This window comes from Leopardus geoffroyi, chromosome C2, assembly GCF_018350155.1.
Source record: "Leopardus geoffroyi isolate Oge1 chromosome C2, O.geoffroyi_Oge1_pat1.0, whole genome shotgun sequence".
NCBI classification, from domain to species: Eukaryota; Metazoa; Chordata; class Mammalia; order Carnivora; family Felidae; genus Leopardus; species Leopardus geoffroyi.
The window spans coordinates 112,154,038-112,171,519 of record NC_059333.1 but is presented as its reverse complement, the minus strand read 5'-3'; the positions used below and the strand labels follow the sequence as shown (position 1 = coordinate 112,171,519).

Below are 17,482 nucleotides of genomic sequence, written 5' to 3'. Positions count from 1 at the left end.
CACAAAGCAAAAAAGACTTGGAAAAGGATATTCCCCCTTCCTCGCCTCCTCCCCCCACCACTTGCGCCACCACCTAGACTTACTCAGTTGAAATCTCTAAACCAAGAAACAGAGCCAGATATATTTTTAAACACCTCTATGTTCCTGGTTAACAAACACTCTTTTAATGTTGCTGAGAGATTCAGGGAACGTCATAGTTTTGCCATGACTTCTCAATCTACATAGAAGATGTGTGTTTTTTTTTCCTAAGGATAGAACCATCTGGAAACCTTTGCATGCTCCAGACTCTCTCACACACAGCTGGCTTTTACTTTCTGATTTGCACCATAGATAAATTTTAAAACAAGATTGGTAAAAACAAAATAATCCCACCTACTTAGTAATTTCTTATTCATAGTTAGAAAATGGAGTCACTTCATTTCATTAATGTCCCCATTAGGTTTCAGATTCAAGAATAGTTTTTCTCTCTAAATGACATTCCCTATGATCTCTGTTCCCTAAAAAAAATGCTATTTGATGTATGTTGATTACAATTAGCAGGTTTCCATATGTTGTGTATTTTTCATGTTGCTATGTCTTTTATAATAGCCACTTGGTTAAAAAAAAAAGTGTTACTTTTAAGCCTTGTAATGTTTGTCCACAAATGTGGAGTTTCAGTGATCACATGGTTGACTTCATAACCTTGTTTTGGTACAGAATTTCGTATTTCTTACGTATTTTATTTATTACCTGCAAATAACTCCAAACAGAGTAGTCTCCAAATAACTCTTATGTGTTCTCTTTGAATTTCTGATTGATAATTATTTCTAGCACTGAAGTTAAAAGCGATGATAGTCTGTTATCACTTAGGGACCTTCTTTTGTTCATTTGACCTTTTACCTTTGAGTAAAATGGATTTAAATGTCTGAAACTTTTCTTGCATAAGTGGTAGTCCTCAGACATAGCAAATATGTTCTGTGTGGATATAGTTTTTCAAATTAACAATGCATGAAAATGGTACTAAGACCCCAAATGCTGTAGCTTTGGAACTTCATACATAAATTGCATGTGTTGTTGTAGGAAATGGAAAATGGATGGTCAGCCTTAGCCTGTAGTATATTTTGACAGCATGAATGAGTCAAGCAAGCAATTTTCCAGACTGTTTAATAGTACAAAGGAAAGGGCTTCTAAGGAAGTTATTCTTATGACTGGCTGAAAATATTTTTCTGAGTAACTGTTCTAGAGAAAAACAGGTCATCGTTGGAAGAAAAATGAAATCTCAATTATCAACATTCTGAAAGTGATTTGATAACTAAAATGTGTTTCTCTTATGACAAAACTCCTTAAAAGGATACCGCTTCATACATTTCCAATTATTTAATGAATATTATCTTGAAAGTCAACAAGAAATTATGCGACATCATTATACATTTTAGCTCAACCATCGTGGCAGAACATTGGCCATTCTATTTCTTGAACGGTTGGTTTTTTTATTCTAGTAGCACAAATAACACCGCATCATCATAAACTTAAAGATCAAATGTTTTAGGTTAATAAAATTACTGCAAATTTATTCCACCATGTGGTTTTAAACTATATTTGAATGAAAATAGGGCTTGATCTATGGAAAATCACTCTTCTAGGTGGTTTGAAAAGATGCATTGTCCAACAGCAAGTCTTCACCCGGTGACAGGGTTCAGTGTGAGCTTGAATGGATTCCAACCACGGGGTTTATCATTACTGCATAGATCTTTGAAAGGACAGGCTGCAAATCTGGTTTCTAAGCCATGACTAGCTCTTATGTCAATTTGAAGAATAGAAATAAAATCAATACAGATTAAAAAAATAAAAGACACTCTGCAGTCATTCACAGACTGCAGCCAGCTTTCAAATTATAATATCCTGGCTAGTTAAGTACCCTTGATTATTGTGATTTTTCAATACGAGGTTAATGTTTAAAATTTGGCATTTAACCTACTAATCTCATTTTTATGTGTACTGTTGGAAGTGTTTCTAGTATTTTTGAAGTCACTTGAAAGAAAATCGAGATTTAGCCTTAGTTCCACGTAGAGTAAGTTTTGACCAGAGAAACTATGTGAAGGCAAATCACTCTGTAGTCAAGACTCCACTGCAAGTGAAGCTTTATAAAAAATTTAAGAATGAAAACCTCAGCTGCTAGGTTTTTCCATGGAAAACCTGACTATTTTTGTTGCCTAAATTTAAGATTTTTTTTTCATTTTAAAGGATTGTTTATGTAATAATGTTCAAGGGTTTTGCTTGATATTTAGAGGTAAGTTGTTTTTTCTTTGTCTTTTTCGCTATTGAACTCCAATGATGCCTAGATTCTTAGGATTGCAGTTAGAAGAGTCTTTAGAAACAATGTCATACAATTCATTTTTCTTTTCTTTTTTTTTTTTTACTGATTTGGAAACTGAGGAGCCATCAGTGAGGTTAGGGCTCAATTATAGTCATAAAGATCCTAAGATCATCAGGAACCTTTAAATATGACTAGTCAATAGGTCATAGCAAAAACTGGAATATCTTGTCTTCCATTTCTCACAAATGGCTTTACTGACACACCTGATTGATGAAAACTGCTATTCAGGTCAGGTCACTGCTTTTTACTGCTATTAAGGTGGATAACTTTCTTGACTATTCTGATGCCTTGATGACTGGTGTCATTAAAGGTTTACCGTGTTTGCTGTTTAATAGCAGGATCTTCAAAAAAAAAGTATGTATGCATGTATATACCCAAGTTTGTTCTAAAACTAATAAAAGGATATACAGGACATGGTTTAAAATTATAGTAACATATATAATACTCTATGTTTTAAATTCTACAATAGCCAGTGGATTCTTCCAAACGCTTTTTGTTTGCTAACCTCTTGCATCTGTACCCAACCTGTGGTTGTAGTTGACAGGTGAATTTAATTCTTCCTCTGTGCTCTTACTTCTAAGAGGCTCTCATTGTACACTAATTATCAAAAGAGACATACTCTATGAAACGACTAACTCTTCTTCTCTACTTTTCCCTAGCATTCTATGTATCATAGAATGAATCACTTTGTACCTGATTTTACATTTCATTTGTTCATGTTTCTTTTTTTCCCCACTAGCTTATAAGCTCCTTAAGCATGGGAAGTTTACATTAATCACCTCTGTATGTATGGTGTTCTGTATAGCCTTGGCATTTATTAAGGGTTTCATGAATTGAAAGCAATGTTTCTTCCTGACCATGACCAATAATTTTGAGCAGACTTTATGTGGTTTTAAATTCAACTTTAGAGAATTTTTTTTCTTGAAATGGGACATTTGTTGGATATCAACATATACACTGTTTCTGTAAGGAATCCTTCATTTATGGTGGGACTCAAACAGTTAAGTTGCTCTGGCATTATAGTGGATTGTTTGTGTTCTCTTGTAAATTTCTGAAACAGGCCTTTATTTGCCCTCATGCCATGTTTTGTATGTTATCTTGTACGTGCGGAACATAGGGAACTGATCAGGCTTCCTGAAACATGGCTGTATATACAGCCCATGTCCCTAATGGAGAATGATAATTGGTTGGTGCAGTGGCACAATACAGTTATTTTTCTAACAATATTAGCGCTCTGTTAGTAAAGTGCTTTGTTAGGAAAGTGTCAAGTTTATGTAGAATATTTACCCTTCAAAAGTTGCACAGGGGAAGTGGTATTACCAGGATAGCAACATTATCAGTCTTTTCTTTCTTTCTTTTTCTTTTTCTTTCTTTCTTTCTTCTTTCTTTCTTTCTTTCTTTCTTTCTTTCTTTCTTTCTTTCTTTCTTTCTTTCTTTCTTTCTTTCTTTTCTTTCTTTCTCTTTCTTTCTCTTTCTTTTCTTTCTTTCTTTCTTTCTTTCTTTCTTTCTTTCTTTCTTTCTTTCTTTCTTTCTTTTCCTTCCTTCCTTCCTTCCTTCCTTCCTTCCTTCCTTCCTTCCTTCCTTCCTTCTTTTTTTTTAACTCTATTGAGAATATTGAGAGGAATCTTGGTTAGTGTTCGTGCTTATTGTGAGAGGAATATCCTGGGAACCAGACTGCAACTGTAGCAACTATAATAGTTGTTATATTATGGAACTGATAGTAGCAAAGATTTTTATAGGGAGATCTCTATATCTCTGTTGCACTTAAATTTCGACACTAATTTTAGAAGAAAAAAAAAGTTTTGTCTTCCGAGTGTTGAAAACTTTACAGTGTTGTAGATCTTCAACCTGAAGCAGAAAAGACCGTCTTTGCTTCTGAAAAGTATCAATGCCTACACCCTGCCTCTTGTTAACCTGCTCATTACTTTTCCCCTCCAGTAGTTATTTTAGGAGCTGTATGATATAAGCTGTTTTAGAAAGAAATGAAAAGTTCTAGAGGGTCAAAAATGATTTGGATTATGTGTTGATACCAATAGTCCTAGCAATTAAATGTTTGAGAAGAAACCTATATTTATCCACTGCGAAGAGGGTCATCAGGGGGGATTAAAAATTTAGTACTTTAGGCTCATTAAGGGTTAGAGAGGAGTAATTATGTAGCTGTTAACAAATGCTTCAATCTCCACTTGAACATTAAGATATATTACTCCTTGAGACTTATTGGCCCTCTTCAAGGAGCTTCACAATTTTGTAAATGTCATCTACTTTGAGAATAAATTCTGCTGATCCATTATTTTAGATTTGGCATGCTTTTCTGCAGAGTGTTTTCAGAAAAGGTAAGGTCTTGAAAATAATCTTAAAGAGATACGGGCTGTATAGAGTTTCTCCCCTTGGCATGAAGCAGTACTTACTGTCTGGAACAGGGAGCCTCTTCATATGTTGCTCAAGAGAGGAATTTAGAGAAGACCTTCGTGCAGCATTTATTTTGTTTGCTGATGATTATGAAGCTAGTCTGATTTTCTAATCTTGCAAGTTGGGAAATAATTAAAATGTTCTGGAAATAGCAAATTGAGCCCGGTATGCCATTCTTCATCGTGCAAATTGCAAGGAGTATTACATCAGTAACTGCGTATCTATTTTTTCAGGTTAGGCTTCCTATTTGTATAGCTAGTCAGTAACATGTTAACTTCAAAACATGTTCATTTCAAAATGTTATTTTCAGATCCACTTAGAAACTAACTGGAAGAGATAGTGATATTTGTTTTCTCTTGACTTTTTTGTTTTGCTTTGTTGTTTGTTTGTTTAATCTGGACAGATCACTTTTCACCTAAGGCAGTCTTTTAATCACTAACCCAAAACCTAGTCACTCATATGCTTCTAATAAGTTAGGTAATATTACTATTATATAGAAATATGAAAACTCATACATTAGTTACAAGGTTATTTTACTGCATGAAAATGCAGTGACCGTAGACGCACACTAGAATTCTACCATACTCCTGGCATAGACCATTGTAGTTAGTTTTAACTGCTGTGTTCCCTGTCTGGAAGCTTTTAAAAAGCAGAGGTTGTGCCTTGGTCATCTATGAATCTTTGGTGCCTGCCCATAGGTCTAACATGTGGTAGACTTCCAATAAATATTATATTGCCTTACTATTATGAAAATGGAACAAAATGTGGAATACCAGTTGAAATCTTAGCTCCTAATTTATGCCATAACCTTCTTAACCTTACTTCCAAACTTCACAAAGAAACTATTAAACTAATTAACAGACGTTACAGTTATAAATTAGACCATACATTTCATCACAAGTTGACACAGTCACCTCTTTAAAAGTCCTCTTTCATTCAAGGAAATGAAGATTAGCATTGTGTACAGAACACTAGAATTATTTTACTTGGATTTTCACTTCTCAGCTAATGGTGATATCAAAAAGATAAAAATATACATCTGGACTCTCATCTAAGTCTGATAACTCGACTGGAAAAAATGTCAGTTTAGTTAAGTAACAATATTGGTTGGTTGAGATATTTTATGTACTACAAAACAGTGTTGTTGATTGATTTTTTCATTTTTGAATATGTATTCTGTGAATTTTTCTCCCCTATGGCACTAGACTGAAAAAGTGGTATTTTTCTGCCATTGGTAAGCATTATGAGTAAAAAATCAATAGTTAAATTGACCCAATAAAAGATGTCTGGGACTTACTGTTGAGACAAGAACATCAGAAGACAAAGTATACAGACTCTAACAAGGCTCAGAAGCATCTTTTGCATTTGTTTTGCATATGTATTAAATAGCATCCACGGTGCTAATGAATTGCATTTTTTTTTCTTTGGAGTCTGTTTAAGCCAGGATTCTGTTAACTAATGGATAGGCTGCAGGTTCTTAGAGCCAGAGTCAGTAACAGGTCAGCAACAGACTTCCCACATGCCAAAAGTGGAGGCATCTGGTTTAAGGTTGCTAGACCTCTAAAGAAATTTGTATATAATTTGGCTTTTTTTGCTTTGCTGATCACTACTTGCTTCTCCTCAGCATTATATTTGCATTCTATGTGAAAAATAGATTTAATATTTCATTAAGATTTTATCTAGATATATTTATTTATTTATTTAATTTTTTTATTTTTTAATTTTTTTTAACGTTTTATTTATTTTTGAGACAGAGAGAGACAGAGCATGAACGGGGGAGGGGCAGAGAGAGGGGGAGACACAGAATGGAAGCAGGCTCCAGGCTCTGAGCCATCAGCCCAGAGCCCGACGCGGGGCTCGAACTCACGGACCGCGAGATCGTGACCTGAGCTGAAGTCGGACACTCAACCGACTGAGCCACCCAGGCGCCCCTCTAGATATATTTATTTATCAGATACTGTTGTTAAATGGTAAAGGGACTTCATAAGGAGATAGGATCAATATGGTAATATTAATAATTCTAACTCTCTTTTTTGCACATATAAAATTCATCTAACTATGCTTATTCATTCCATGCTATTGTTAAATGAGTAACTCAAAGGAATTTTTTTAAAGCAATGGTGTAAATATACACATATTAATCATTTGAACTCCATTTTATATACATATATCTTCATATTCTTTAATTTTTTTAATGTTTGTGTGTGTGTGTGTGTGTGACCGAGAGAGAGAGAGAGAGAGAGAGAGAGAGAGCGAGAGCACAAGTGGGGAGAGGCAGCAGAATCCAAAGCAGGCTCCAGGCTCTGAGCTGTCAACACAGAGCCCGATGCTGGACTTGAACTCATGAACCACGAGATCATGACCTGAGCCAAAGTCAGATGCTGAACCAACTGAGCCTCCCAGGCAACCCTGCATATTCTTTAAATATAAATAAGACATACATATATATAAATCCAGTTTTATTATTGGCTTTTTTTTCTCTCCTTCCTTCTGATCAGTATCATTCAACACCTTGTATATGGCAGGAAGTCTATAAAACACAGGGTACGCAAAAGTAATCTCCCTTTTTTTAGTTGCAATGTCTGTTGCTGACCCACATCAAGTAATTTCCTTCAACTATATTTTCATTTTTAACTTTTCCAGTTTGAAATAAATCCTCTTATGTGTTACCTGAGGGAGGAATAGTTTAGCAGGAAATCAGTTACTAATCACAGTTCATTAATCACATAGAAAGAATACTTTTTTAAATGTCAACTCTTCACTCATAGAAAACGTATGTTTCCTTGTGGAATCTCGCTGAATTACTGTTTGTCCTCATTGCCTTTCATACATTGTATTATATTCCATAGGTGTTCATGAATTGCACATACAAATTGGCTATTACTCAAGTACAGAGTCTTGTAATCAGAGATAGCAGGTGTACCTTTCCTTTGATTTTCCTGTTATCTTCTTGACCATATAATCAGGCTGTTATTTCTCTATCTGAATAGCTTATTGAAGGCTATGGCCAGTGGTATGCTGGAGCTGGCTCACATAAGACTTCTTTCCAACTCCAGGTTAAGTGATGTCATGTTGGCATCTTGAAATTGGCCATGGTAGGAGTATTTACACCATGGAAATTGACAACTCAGGGTCCTTCCCTCTCCAGAGAGCCACGTAGACACTTAGCAGCACCCACTGTTTTAGTGTCATCTCTTCTTTTTTTAAAAAAATTTTTTTTTTCAACGTTTATTTATTTTTGGGACAGAGAGAGACAGAGCATGAATGGGGGAGGGGCAGAGAGAGAGGGAGACACAGAATCGGAAACAGGCTCCAGGCTCTGAGCCATCAGCCCAGAGCCTGACGCGGGGCTCGAACTCACGGACTGCGAGATTGTGACCTGGCTGAAGTCGGACGCTCAACCGACTGCGCCACCCAGGCGCCCCATCATCTCTTCTTCTTTAAATCATTTGACCATGTAGAATTTTATTTCCAAATATTTTTCCCCACATTTTTTTGCGACACTCAGAACGTTTCTCAGCATACCACTTGCTAACTGAGTGACTGAGCAAGTTACTTAGGCCTTCCGTGTCCCAGTGTCCTGATGTCTATGTTAGGGATAATAATAGTACCTACCTCGGGATTGATGTGAGGTTGAATGAGAAATACATTTATCTCAGTATATTAGCAAAATGCCTGATGCACAGGCACTCCATGATATGAGCACTCCAATAATATTACCTGAACTTGTCTCTCTGTACCTTAACTAATAGATATTTATTGATCCCATACTAAATACTTAGCATTTTGTTGAGTCCACTGGGTTATTGATTGAGGCCCAATGCCTGTAACAGTGAGTATTAGTGATAGTGCCCTATTGCAAAACACTTCCTCTTTTGCTATTCCAACCTAATGTCTTTTGTCCTTTCTGTTTTTGGCTTAGAATTTTTTTCCTCCCCTAAAATAGTTTTGTGTACTTTTTCCATATAACCTTATCCTCACCCCAGCCCTGGCCATGTTATTGTCCTGTCTCCTTGTGTCTGTGGTATGCCCCATTCATCTCTGTCTGTCTTCGGCACAAGAATTGTAATTATGTACCTCTCTCCCTCTCTCAATTTGAGCGCATGGCTTGTGACTTACCACTTTGTGTTCTTACCGTTTAGTGAAATACTGGATATGTAGTACACCAACTAGAAACACATGTTCACTTATTGTTGACTGAAGAAATAAGACGGACTTTGCTCATAAAGACCTTATTACTTGGTTGAAGAGGTAATACATATACATGGGGAATGAAGGTGAACAAGAAAGCATTTTAATAATGGTATCTATGTTTTTAGGTTTTTTAAGTTTATAATTTATTTTCAGATATAGATGATTTTTGTAAGTAGGTTTAAGTCAGTTGTGTTTCTGTTACAGATATAGATATTTATGTTCACAGATATAAATGAACTGTTAGGTCAGCCAGATCAGATGGTTAGAAGCAAAGTCTAGCTTGCCAAGTAGGTTTTGTGACTTTGGTTCAAAAATATAATACGAAGTTCAGTTATTCTTCCAGGTAGTAACTGTTTCTCTTTTGCTTTCTGTTTGAGATGTGGTTTTGTCTTGTTTTAGTTTGGTTTGTTTAGCTTTTAAAAATTACTATGGCAATTTTCAAACATATACAAAAATTGGAGAAAATATTGTAGCAACCTCTATGTATGTATGAATCAGCATTTTGTATGCATGTATCCATATGTGCATCAGTCAACATTTTGCCCATTTTGTTTTGTTTCTTACCTCACACATACCTTTTATCCCTGATGTATTTTAAAACAAATTCGGACATCCTATTAGTTTACCTATAAATTCTTCAGTATACATCTGTCTGTGACAGATTAGAACTTCTTTTAAATATAATGCTGTTTCCAAATCTATCAAAACTGACAATAATTTCATTGTATTACTTAGTACCCACGTTATGTTTAATTTCCCCCTGTTGTCAGAGCAAGATCTATTTTTACAGGTGGAGTGATCAGATGAGCATCTAAACAAGATTTACACATTCCATTTGGAAGTGAGGTCTTTTGACATTCTTTTAGTCTGTGATAGTTTCTGCTCCTTTTTTCTTCCCATGCCTTTATCTGTTGAAGACTTTAGTCACTGTCCTGAAGAAGATTTGAGATTCTGAATGTAGCTAGTTGTTTCCCTGTGTATTGTTGACCATGTTCTTCCATCTCCCTGGCTTTCTGGACACTAGAAATTAAAGCTATCATTGAGTTCAGTTGTAATGCTATTTATTATTTGGTGTGAATACCTCCTAGATGGTTCTGTGTACTTTCAATTACATCTCACCAAAGGGGCATAATTTCTGTTGTACTCACATTTAATGATGCTAAAATCAGTCGATAAGTTCAGGCCAGCCTAGGCCAATCCTATAAAGTTCTTTATCAGACTTGGATTAGTGTTTCATCTCATTGTTCATTATTGCATAGCTTCATGATTTCTTTTAGGGATTGCCAAATGATGACCTTTCATTCTATCATTCCTGTTGCATTCATTACCTGTAATTTTTCTATAGAGAACTTTTTTTAGTAACTAATTGGCACCTTCGTCATACAGTTTATATTAGAAAGGTGGAGAAAAATGCATGAGTTTTATTTATCTATTCCAGAATATAATTTCTTAATACATGACCCAAATATAGTTATAGATACATTCAAAGTATTCTAACAAATTTTGATAAAATTTCCCTTGGGGATATTCTTTGAGTTATTTCTCTTAATCCTCTTTTGTTGATTATTACATTTTGAGAATATTCCTTCCCTTGTGGTGACAGGAAGTCTCTTCTCCTTCCTTTTGTGTTTACCATAATATGCCTCTGTATGTTTGAATTTATCCACTTAGAAGATACTTATTGAGCATGTTTTTTTGGGGGGAAGACAGGTAAGCACTGTGCGAGTCACTGCGCATATGGACACAAGCCCTGCCTTTTTCATAGAGTTATATAGTTTGGATTTATTTTCTATGTATAATGTGATGTGATTAAGAAAAATATGTATATGAATATGGTTTTTGTTACTATAATATTTGATGTCCTATATTATAAACATGAACCAAGTATGCTTTAACTGACTTTAGAGTTCCTGGGCATAGAGTCCAAAATAGGGATAATAAAGAGGTTTAAAGTTAAGTTGGTGCTGCCCCAAAGAAAAATGACATGTCTCCATATAGGGCATTGTATGCGACAAGCCAGGAAATTTTAATTTTTGTTATTTGAAAAAGTAAGAAGAGGGAATGATGGGGATTCCCCCCCAAAAAACTGAAAGTAAATGGGAAGGTCTTCTGCTATTTTAACTTAAGCAAATGTACTTGAACTTTATTTGACTTTTATTTCCAGAAAGTGAAGGTGACATTTTAGGGATGTATTTATCTCCTGTAATTAAAGTCTGTTTTGTCAGATTTTTAAAGATGTTTTGGGGTTTTAGAGAATGTACAATTCTTAAGACCCTTGTGAACATTTTCTTGTATGAATAGCCAGTCTAAATAGGAGTAGTAAGGTACTGTTCTCTCTATGGGATCCTGTGACTATGAGATCACATGGATTCACCAAAAAGTGGATTATGTAAATCTGAGGTTATGATTAATATTTTGTTAGGCATGCCATATTAGCTTATAAACTTTGGGTATATTACTTAAATACTCATTGTAATTTTAAAACGCTTCTCAGAGGCTTTCTCTGAGATAAAAACTCTACTCCTGTTCAGATAGTATATAGCTATATAGTTGTTATGATTGTTTAAAATTAGGGTAGAAGTCAAGTTCTGGGCATGTAATTAAAATAACTTTTTGCAATTGAGAATCAGTAGCTGGGAAAACTTTACATTCTGCTTGTAAGTCTATGCTAACATGTTTTATGATGTTATGGAGAAGTGCTGGGAAGCAAGAGAATTTTAAGAGAAGTGGCATTACGTTTGCTTTGCTAGCACTTATCAGGAAATTTGCAAGGAGACAAAAAGCTAAGCCCTTTAATTGTGATGTCTGGTAACTGAGGATTAGACTGAATTTAGCTTTGAAGATCAACAAATGGGCATTTATATTATGTCGATTGAAAGAAGAGTTGCATTTTTGGCGTGAGGAGATAGCTTAATCTGCATAGCACAAAAGCTGACCCAAAAAAGTGGGCTAATATCTAAATATTGACTATTTTAATCTGTTGAAAACGGAAGGCTAGCATCAAGGATACAGTAGTAAAATTCTAAAAGGAGTTGTTGAAAAGTAAATGTTACGCAACATGAAAAGAATACCAGGGGAAAAACTGACAGAGTAGAATAACAGGAAGATTAGTCATTTCTGGAAGGGAAAAAAAAAGGTGGAGAGAGGGGGAAGAAATATTTTAAACAGGAATGCAGAACTGGAAGTGCTAGTGCTAAGAGACAGATAGGAGCTAATTTAGGAGTGAAACGGAGCCTAAAAAAGGAAAAATACTGGTCACATTTCATCATGCAATATAAAGTTTATATGAACAAATGAAAATGAAAACGGGGACCATTCTCTGTTGTTAACTGAGAGAACCCTGTAAAAGTAGTAAAAGAATGATGTTTACTTCTTAGCCTATTCGACTTGGCTGAGGTCAGCCAGCAATGCCAAATGCGCATAAAGAAAATGTATTTCTTTGAAAACACACTTCATGTCCTACTCTTTTCAGGGGTTGGGTAAAATGAAAGCATCCTGGACATTTTAAAATACGTGTGCTATTTGGCTTGACATAATTCTCACTTACACATTTCCTTATCTGACTACTGAAGGAGTAGCAGTCTCCCGAGTATTTTAAGAATTATTTCTGGAAATCCTCAAAAAATATAAATTGCAACTCACTATGTATCTTAAAAAAATATATATAACAATCCTTGTAACAGAAAACAAGAAAGTAAACTTCACAAGTGTGTGTGTGTCTGTGTGTGTGTGTGTGTGTGTGTGTGTGTGTGTGTGTAATCCCATTAGTCCCTAGTTTCTACCCAGGTAGCAGGGGCATTTGTGGAACAGATTTGGCTGGGCACATTTTCCAACTGCTCTGAGTATTCTCATCTGTCAGATGGGAACAATAATATGCCTGCCTTAAAGTTGTGCAATGAGGATTAACCGAACTAGTAGACATACTCATATACCTAACATGGAGGTGGCGTTTTGTTCTTTTAATTTATAATCTTGTCCCCAATGCATGGAACACAGGCTTGTATGATGCATTTCCAGCTAACACATGAGAAGTTGGACCGGTGCAGGAGAGGCTCTTACTCATGCCCTTGACAACTTAAGCTGTTATTTGATAGGTTACATATGTATCCATACTTGACAAATGTTAATGAATTATTTCTCTTGGCCATTGCTTACTAACTCCAGTAAACAATGAACTGCATGAATGTATTAAAGTAGATCTCCCTAGTGTTATATAAGCACGATATCAGGACAAAATCTGCTTATTCTTCTATTAGGAAAGATACACTAGTATTATTGAAATGTAGAAAATGGCTTAATGTATATTGAAATAAAGATAAATTAATCAAATTTAGAGACCCAAGACTTCTGTTATTTTATGTAACTATATGTAATATGTCATCCTGTGTTATTGAATTAATAGAAATGTGATATATAACCAGGAAAGCATTTCCTGTTGATTTTATGACAAATTCCAGTTCTTTCATAGCTCATGTGCACATGACTTGCTGAGATAAATTCTAACTCCAGGACAAAATTTGGTATTGTCTGAACACCAAATACTACTAAAAAATCTTGCTGTTTCTCTCTCCTCGTCCTCTCTTTCTCTCCCCTTTCTGTCTTTACACACACACACACACACACACACACACACACACACAGAGTCCCTGGGCATAACCTGCATAGGAAATGTTTATTTTCCAGACTAAAGGAAACAAATGTTATCTCGAACACTGAAAGTCCTTCCTTTTCCTGGTTTGGAAACACTAAGTCACACTGAGTTGCTTGTAGATTTTCTTTAGCTAGCATTTAGGTTTATTTAAAGCATAAAGTTGTGAGGACAGAATGACTCAGGGGTTTGTAATGCACAATTAGAGCTTTTCACTTTTAGGTCACCATTTTATATTTGGCTGACTTCGTGTTAGTTAAGAATTGGTAATAGTGTGTTGTTTACTTTCAGGACAACCTGGGGAGCTCACTGCAGCCTTACCTGTTCTGATCAAAGTGTGGCCTAGAGTTGGTGCTTATCAATCCCTTTCTTTCCAGATAAAGCCAAATTCAAGGAATTAAATAAAAGAGAGTATACCCAGTAAAAGCTGATGAATAAAAAGCTGCTAATGTATTCATCTACAGATATGACTTCTGTTGTTTGTTATCTTTCTAAAGTAAAGTCTTAAAATGACCCAAACTTATATTTCTCTGTTTTTAATTGCACCGTCATTAACATCAGCAAGAAATAATAATTGTTGCTGCAGTAGATAACTTGAACAGTCAGAAAAATATATATGTTCAATATCTATATATCTGTATCTATGTATCTAGAGATAGAGATATACAGATATTTAATATTAAATATCTAATCTATTAAATATCTAAATATTTAATATTAAATATCTATATCTCTATGTAGATATATATCTGAATTTTTTCTATATCTAGATATCTAGAAATATATATATATATATATAGATATTTGAATATATATTTTTAGATAGAGACATATAGATATTTGGAAGATATATAGATATCTGGATGACTGCATAAACGAGTCATGATCTTCCTAGTCTATCACTTAGTAGTGCCAAGGTCATAGAAATCATTTGTTATGATCTGTCTTATGTAAAAGCCTATGAGGTTACTTTGTTTTCCTCATCCAAAAGATGTCAGAATGTGTTGTTTTTTTTTTTTTTAGAATTTTTGAATAACTTTTGTGTTAATTTAGTGTTAACATTGAAGACAGATAAATTTAAATCTTGTTGTCAGCCAAAGAGTGAATCAAGCTTATGTGGGTACGATGTATAATGCCACCACTCAAGGAACTCTGCAGAGAAGATAATTGTCTAGAAATTGGGTAAAGAATTGTTACCTTCCTTCTTCGGAAACTTTTGATTTCAAAAATAATCGAGAGTAAATAGACTCTAATGCATCACCTCAGGCTGTGCCACATGGGCACCTAAATTTCTTCTTGCTAAATGCCACCAAATGGCTGTATTTCTTACAGCTTATGGCTAAATTCTGACAGAGGGTATATGACTTCACCATAACTGTATTTTCTCTCTGAAGTTTTCATAGTTTCTTGTGCTAATTTATATTAGGTTAAAGCCAAAAAAGCTGAAGCTAGCCAAACTTTGTCCAGAGGGTTGGGCCTGCTGCCAAATTAAAGAGAGAGATTGGTTTCCATATTTTCCATTGGTTTCGCAGTCTTATATTTGCAACTGTAGGTACTCGATTTGAGCTGTCTGTGATTACCCAGATGGCTTTGTGTCCTCAAGAGCTCATTCAAAGACGGTCATTTCAGCTGCTGAATATTCAAGGAAGTACCTTGGTCCAAGGTTGGTTCAGCCCATATCTCAAGGGATGATCCTCAGATTTCTGAAGCTTCCTCTGATCTCACAATTATTGTCTTGGTCCTGCATACAATTAAATGTATAATTAAATGATGTGAATAAAATAGAAGTATGGCTGCCAGCAATGGTAATCCCCCAAACACGATGACCAGTACTGTGATGATGATAATGTTACTGCCCTGTTAGTGCTTCTGAAGATAAGATATACTTGGGAAAAAATGTGACAACTGAATTTGTCCTCTCCTTTTTAAAAAAAAAAAATTAGATGTTTGTTCATTTTTGAGAGAGAGAGAGAGAGAGAGAGAGTGAGTGAGAGAGAGAGAAAGAAAGTGGGAGAGGGGCAGAGAGAGAGGGAGACACAGAATCTTAAGCAGGCTCCAGGCTCTGAGCTGTCAGCCCAGAGCCTGACCCGGGGCTCGAACTCATGAACTGTGAGATCATGACCTGAGCTGAAGTTGGACACCTGACTAACTGAGCTACCCAAGTGCCCCTGTCCTTGACTTTTATTCAAATGTGAGAATCGCAGGTTGCATTTAATTCCTTAAGTTAGTAAACACCATTAAGAGAAGTGAATGTGGACTTGTGTATCATATGAGCTGACGTACTTGATGCATTATTAAGTTTTTCAGAAGAGACAGAAATAGCCAAACGTCCTCCCACCAGGGTTCTGGCCAGCCCTGACGTTTCTTACTCCCTTTCTTTAAGGATAACATGACATCAGCTTTTGAGAGGCAGTGGAGGGTAGGTATAAGGGGGAAACCACAACTTCAGGAGCTGCCTTCCCTGGATCCAGAGTTGACATTTGTTCCATAGTAGTCATATGAGTTTGGCAACTTCCTTAGCACTCTACGCCCCTAAATCTTCCAGAGTACCCTGCTAAATGGGAGCATATCTGCCTCTTTGGGGTGTTGTGAACCTAATAATACAGGTCAAGGACTTAATGGAATTTTCATGGCCCATAATATCTACCATCATGCATGTTAACTATTATCAAGTCATAATTTTATGTAAACATGTTCTAGTGTCTATCGTATTAAAGGTACATTTGCAGTACAGAAAACTGTGAAAACAAAAGCGAATGTTGGATTTTAGCAAACTGTTTAAGGGCCCCGCTTCTGGAACTGGGCGACTCTGGGTTCAAGTCAGTTGTGAGCTCTGTGACTTCGAACATGTGATGGCACCTGGCCGAGCCTCCCTTTCCTCATTTGCAAAATGGGGTGGTGATTACATCTGATCGGTAGTGGTTCAGAAGGTTAAATGGGATAACTCTTGTAAAGCACTAAGAACAGTGCCTGGCACTCCTGGAGCATTCAGTAAGTGTTCGTGATTATTCCTGCTATTGCTTTGAGGATGAGGTGAACACGTGAAGTAGTAATATGACAAGAAACATATACTAAGATTCTGCGAATGTAGGGTTTCACTTTTGCCACTGAGAATTTGTATTGTCTACAGTGCAGAGAACAATGCTTCTGTATTCTTGTATTTATGACTCTTTAATTGATGATTATTTTCTTAATACATAAATAGCATTTACTTAGTAAGTAAAGTATTTTTACTTTACTTTTATACTTTATGATAATACTTTATAAGTATTATTTACTTAGTAAGTAAATAGCACTTACTTACTAAGAAAATAATCATCTGTTTTACACCTATCCTTGGTTGAGCTATTTAAATTTTTTAAAGATCTCTAGGTGCTTTTTCTATCTATAGGATTTTGGCTCTGGATAAATCAGTTTAGTAAAGTAAATGCTTTGTTAATGATGTTATCTGCTTGACTCTGTTGTGCAGCCGTATTCTAGCCACTCGTTAAGTTGAACAGCACTGGAAGGAAAAACAACTCATCAGTAACATCCAAATGGGAATGAAATATAGAAGCAAAGAGAAGTCATTGTTCCTTCTGTAAAATAAAGAGCATAAGACCCGATTTTTCCCCATCTGTTGGGAGGGTTGTAAAGCTTATGAAAACATTAGCGTTTGCAAAAAGCGATTCTATGCCAGGAAGGCAGATAGAACATTAGGAAAGAAATGACCAAAATTGCACGATGGCATTTATTTTATATAGTAACATCCTTTCTTTCATTAACAGGAAATTTTAGGGCAATCCACTTGCTTATTAGGACCGAGGAGGGTGAATGAATTCTTAAAAGGATTCATCAAGGCTTCCTCATAATAAAGTAAACCTTTAAGAACATGT

General features: G+C 35.5%; 1 protein-coding gene across 24 annotated transcripts in view; it reads left to right on the top strand.

The window, feature by feature from the left end:
- Window positions 1–17,482, top strand: part of MBNL1 (muscleblind like splicing regulator 1) — a 205,540-nt gene that overhangs the window by 72,815 nt on the left and 115,243 nt on the right. Inside the window, exon 1 of one of the 24 annotated variants that reach the window (XM_045503218.1) lies at window positions 4,566–4,689. The exons of the other annotated variants lie outside the window; for them this stretch is intronic. Within the exon in view, the coding sequence (XP_045359174.1) occupies window positions 4,660–4,689 (30 nt within the window). The 5' untranslated portion in view covers window positions 4,566–4,659. Of the gene's footprint in view, window positions 1–4,565; window positions 4,690–17,482 lie in introns of those variants that run through there. 24 annotated transcript variants of the gene reach the window in all.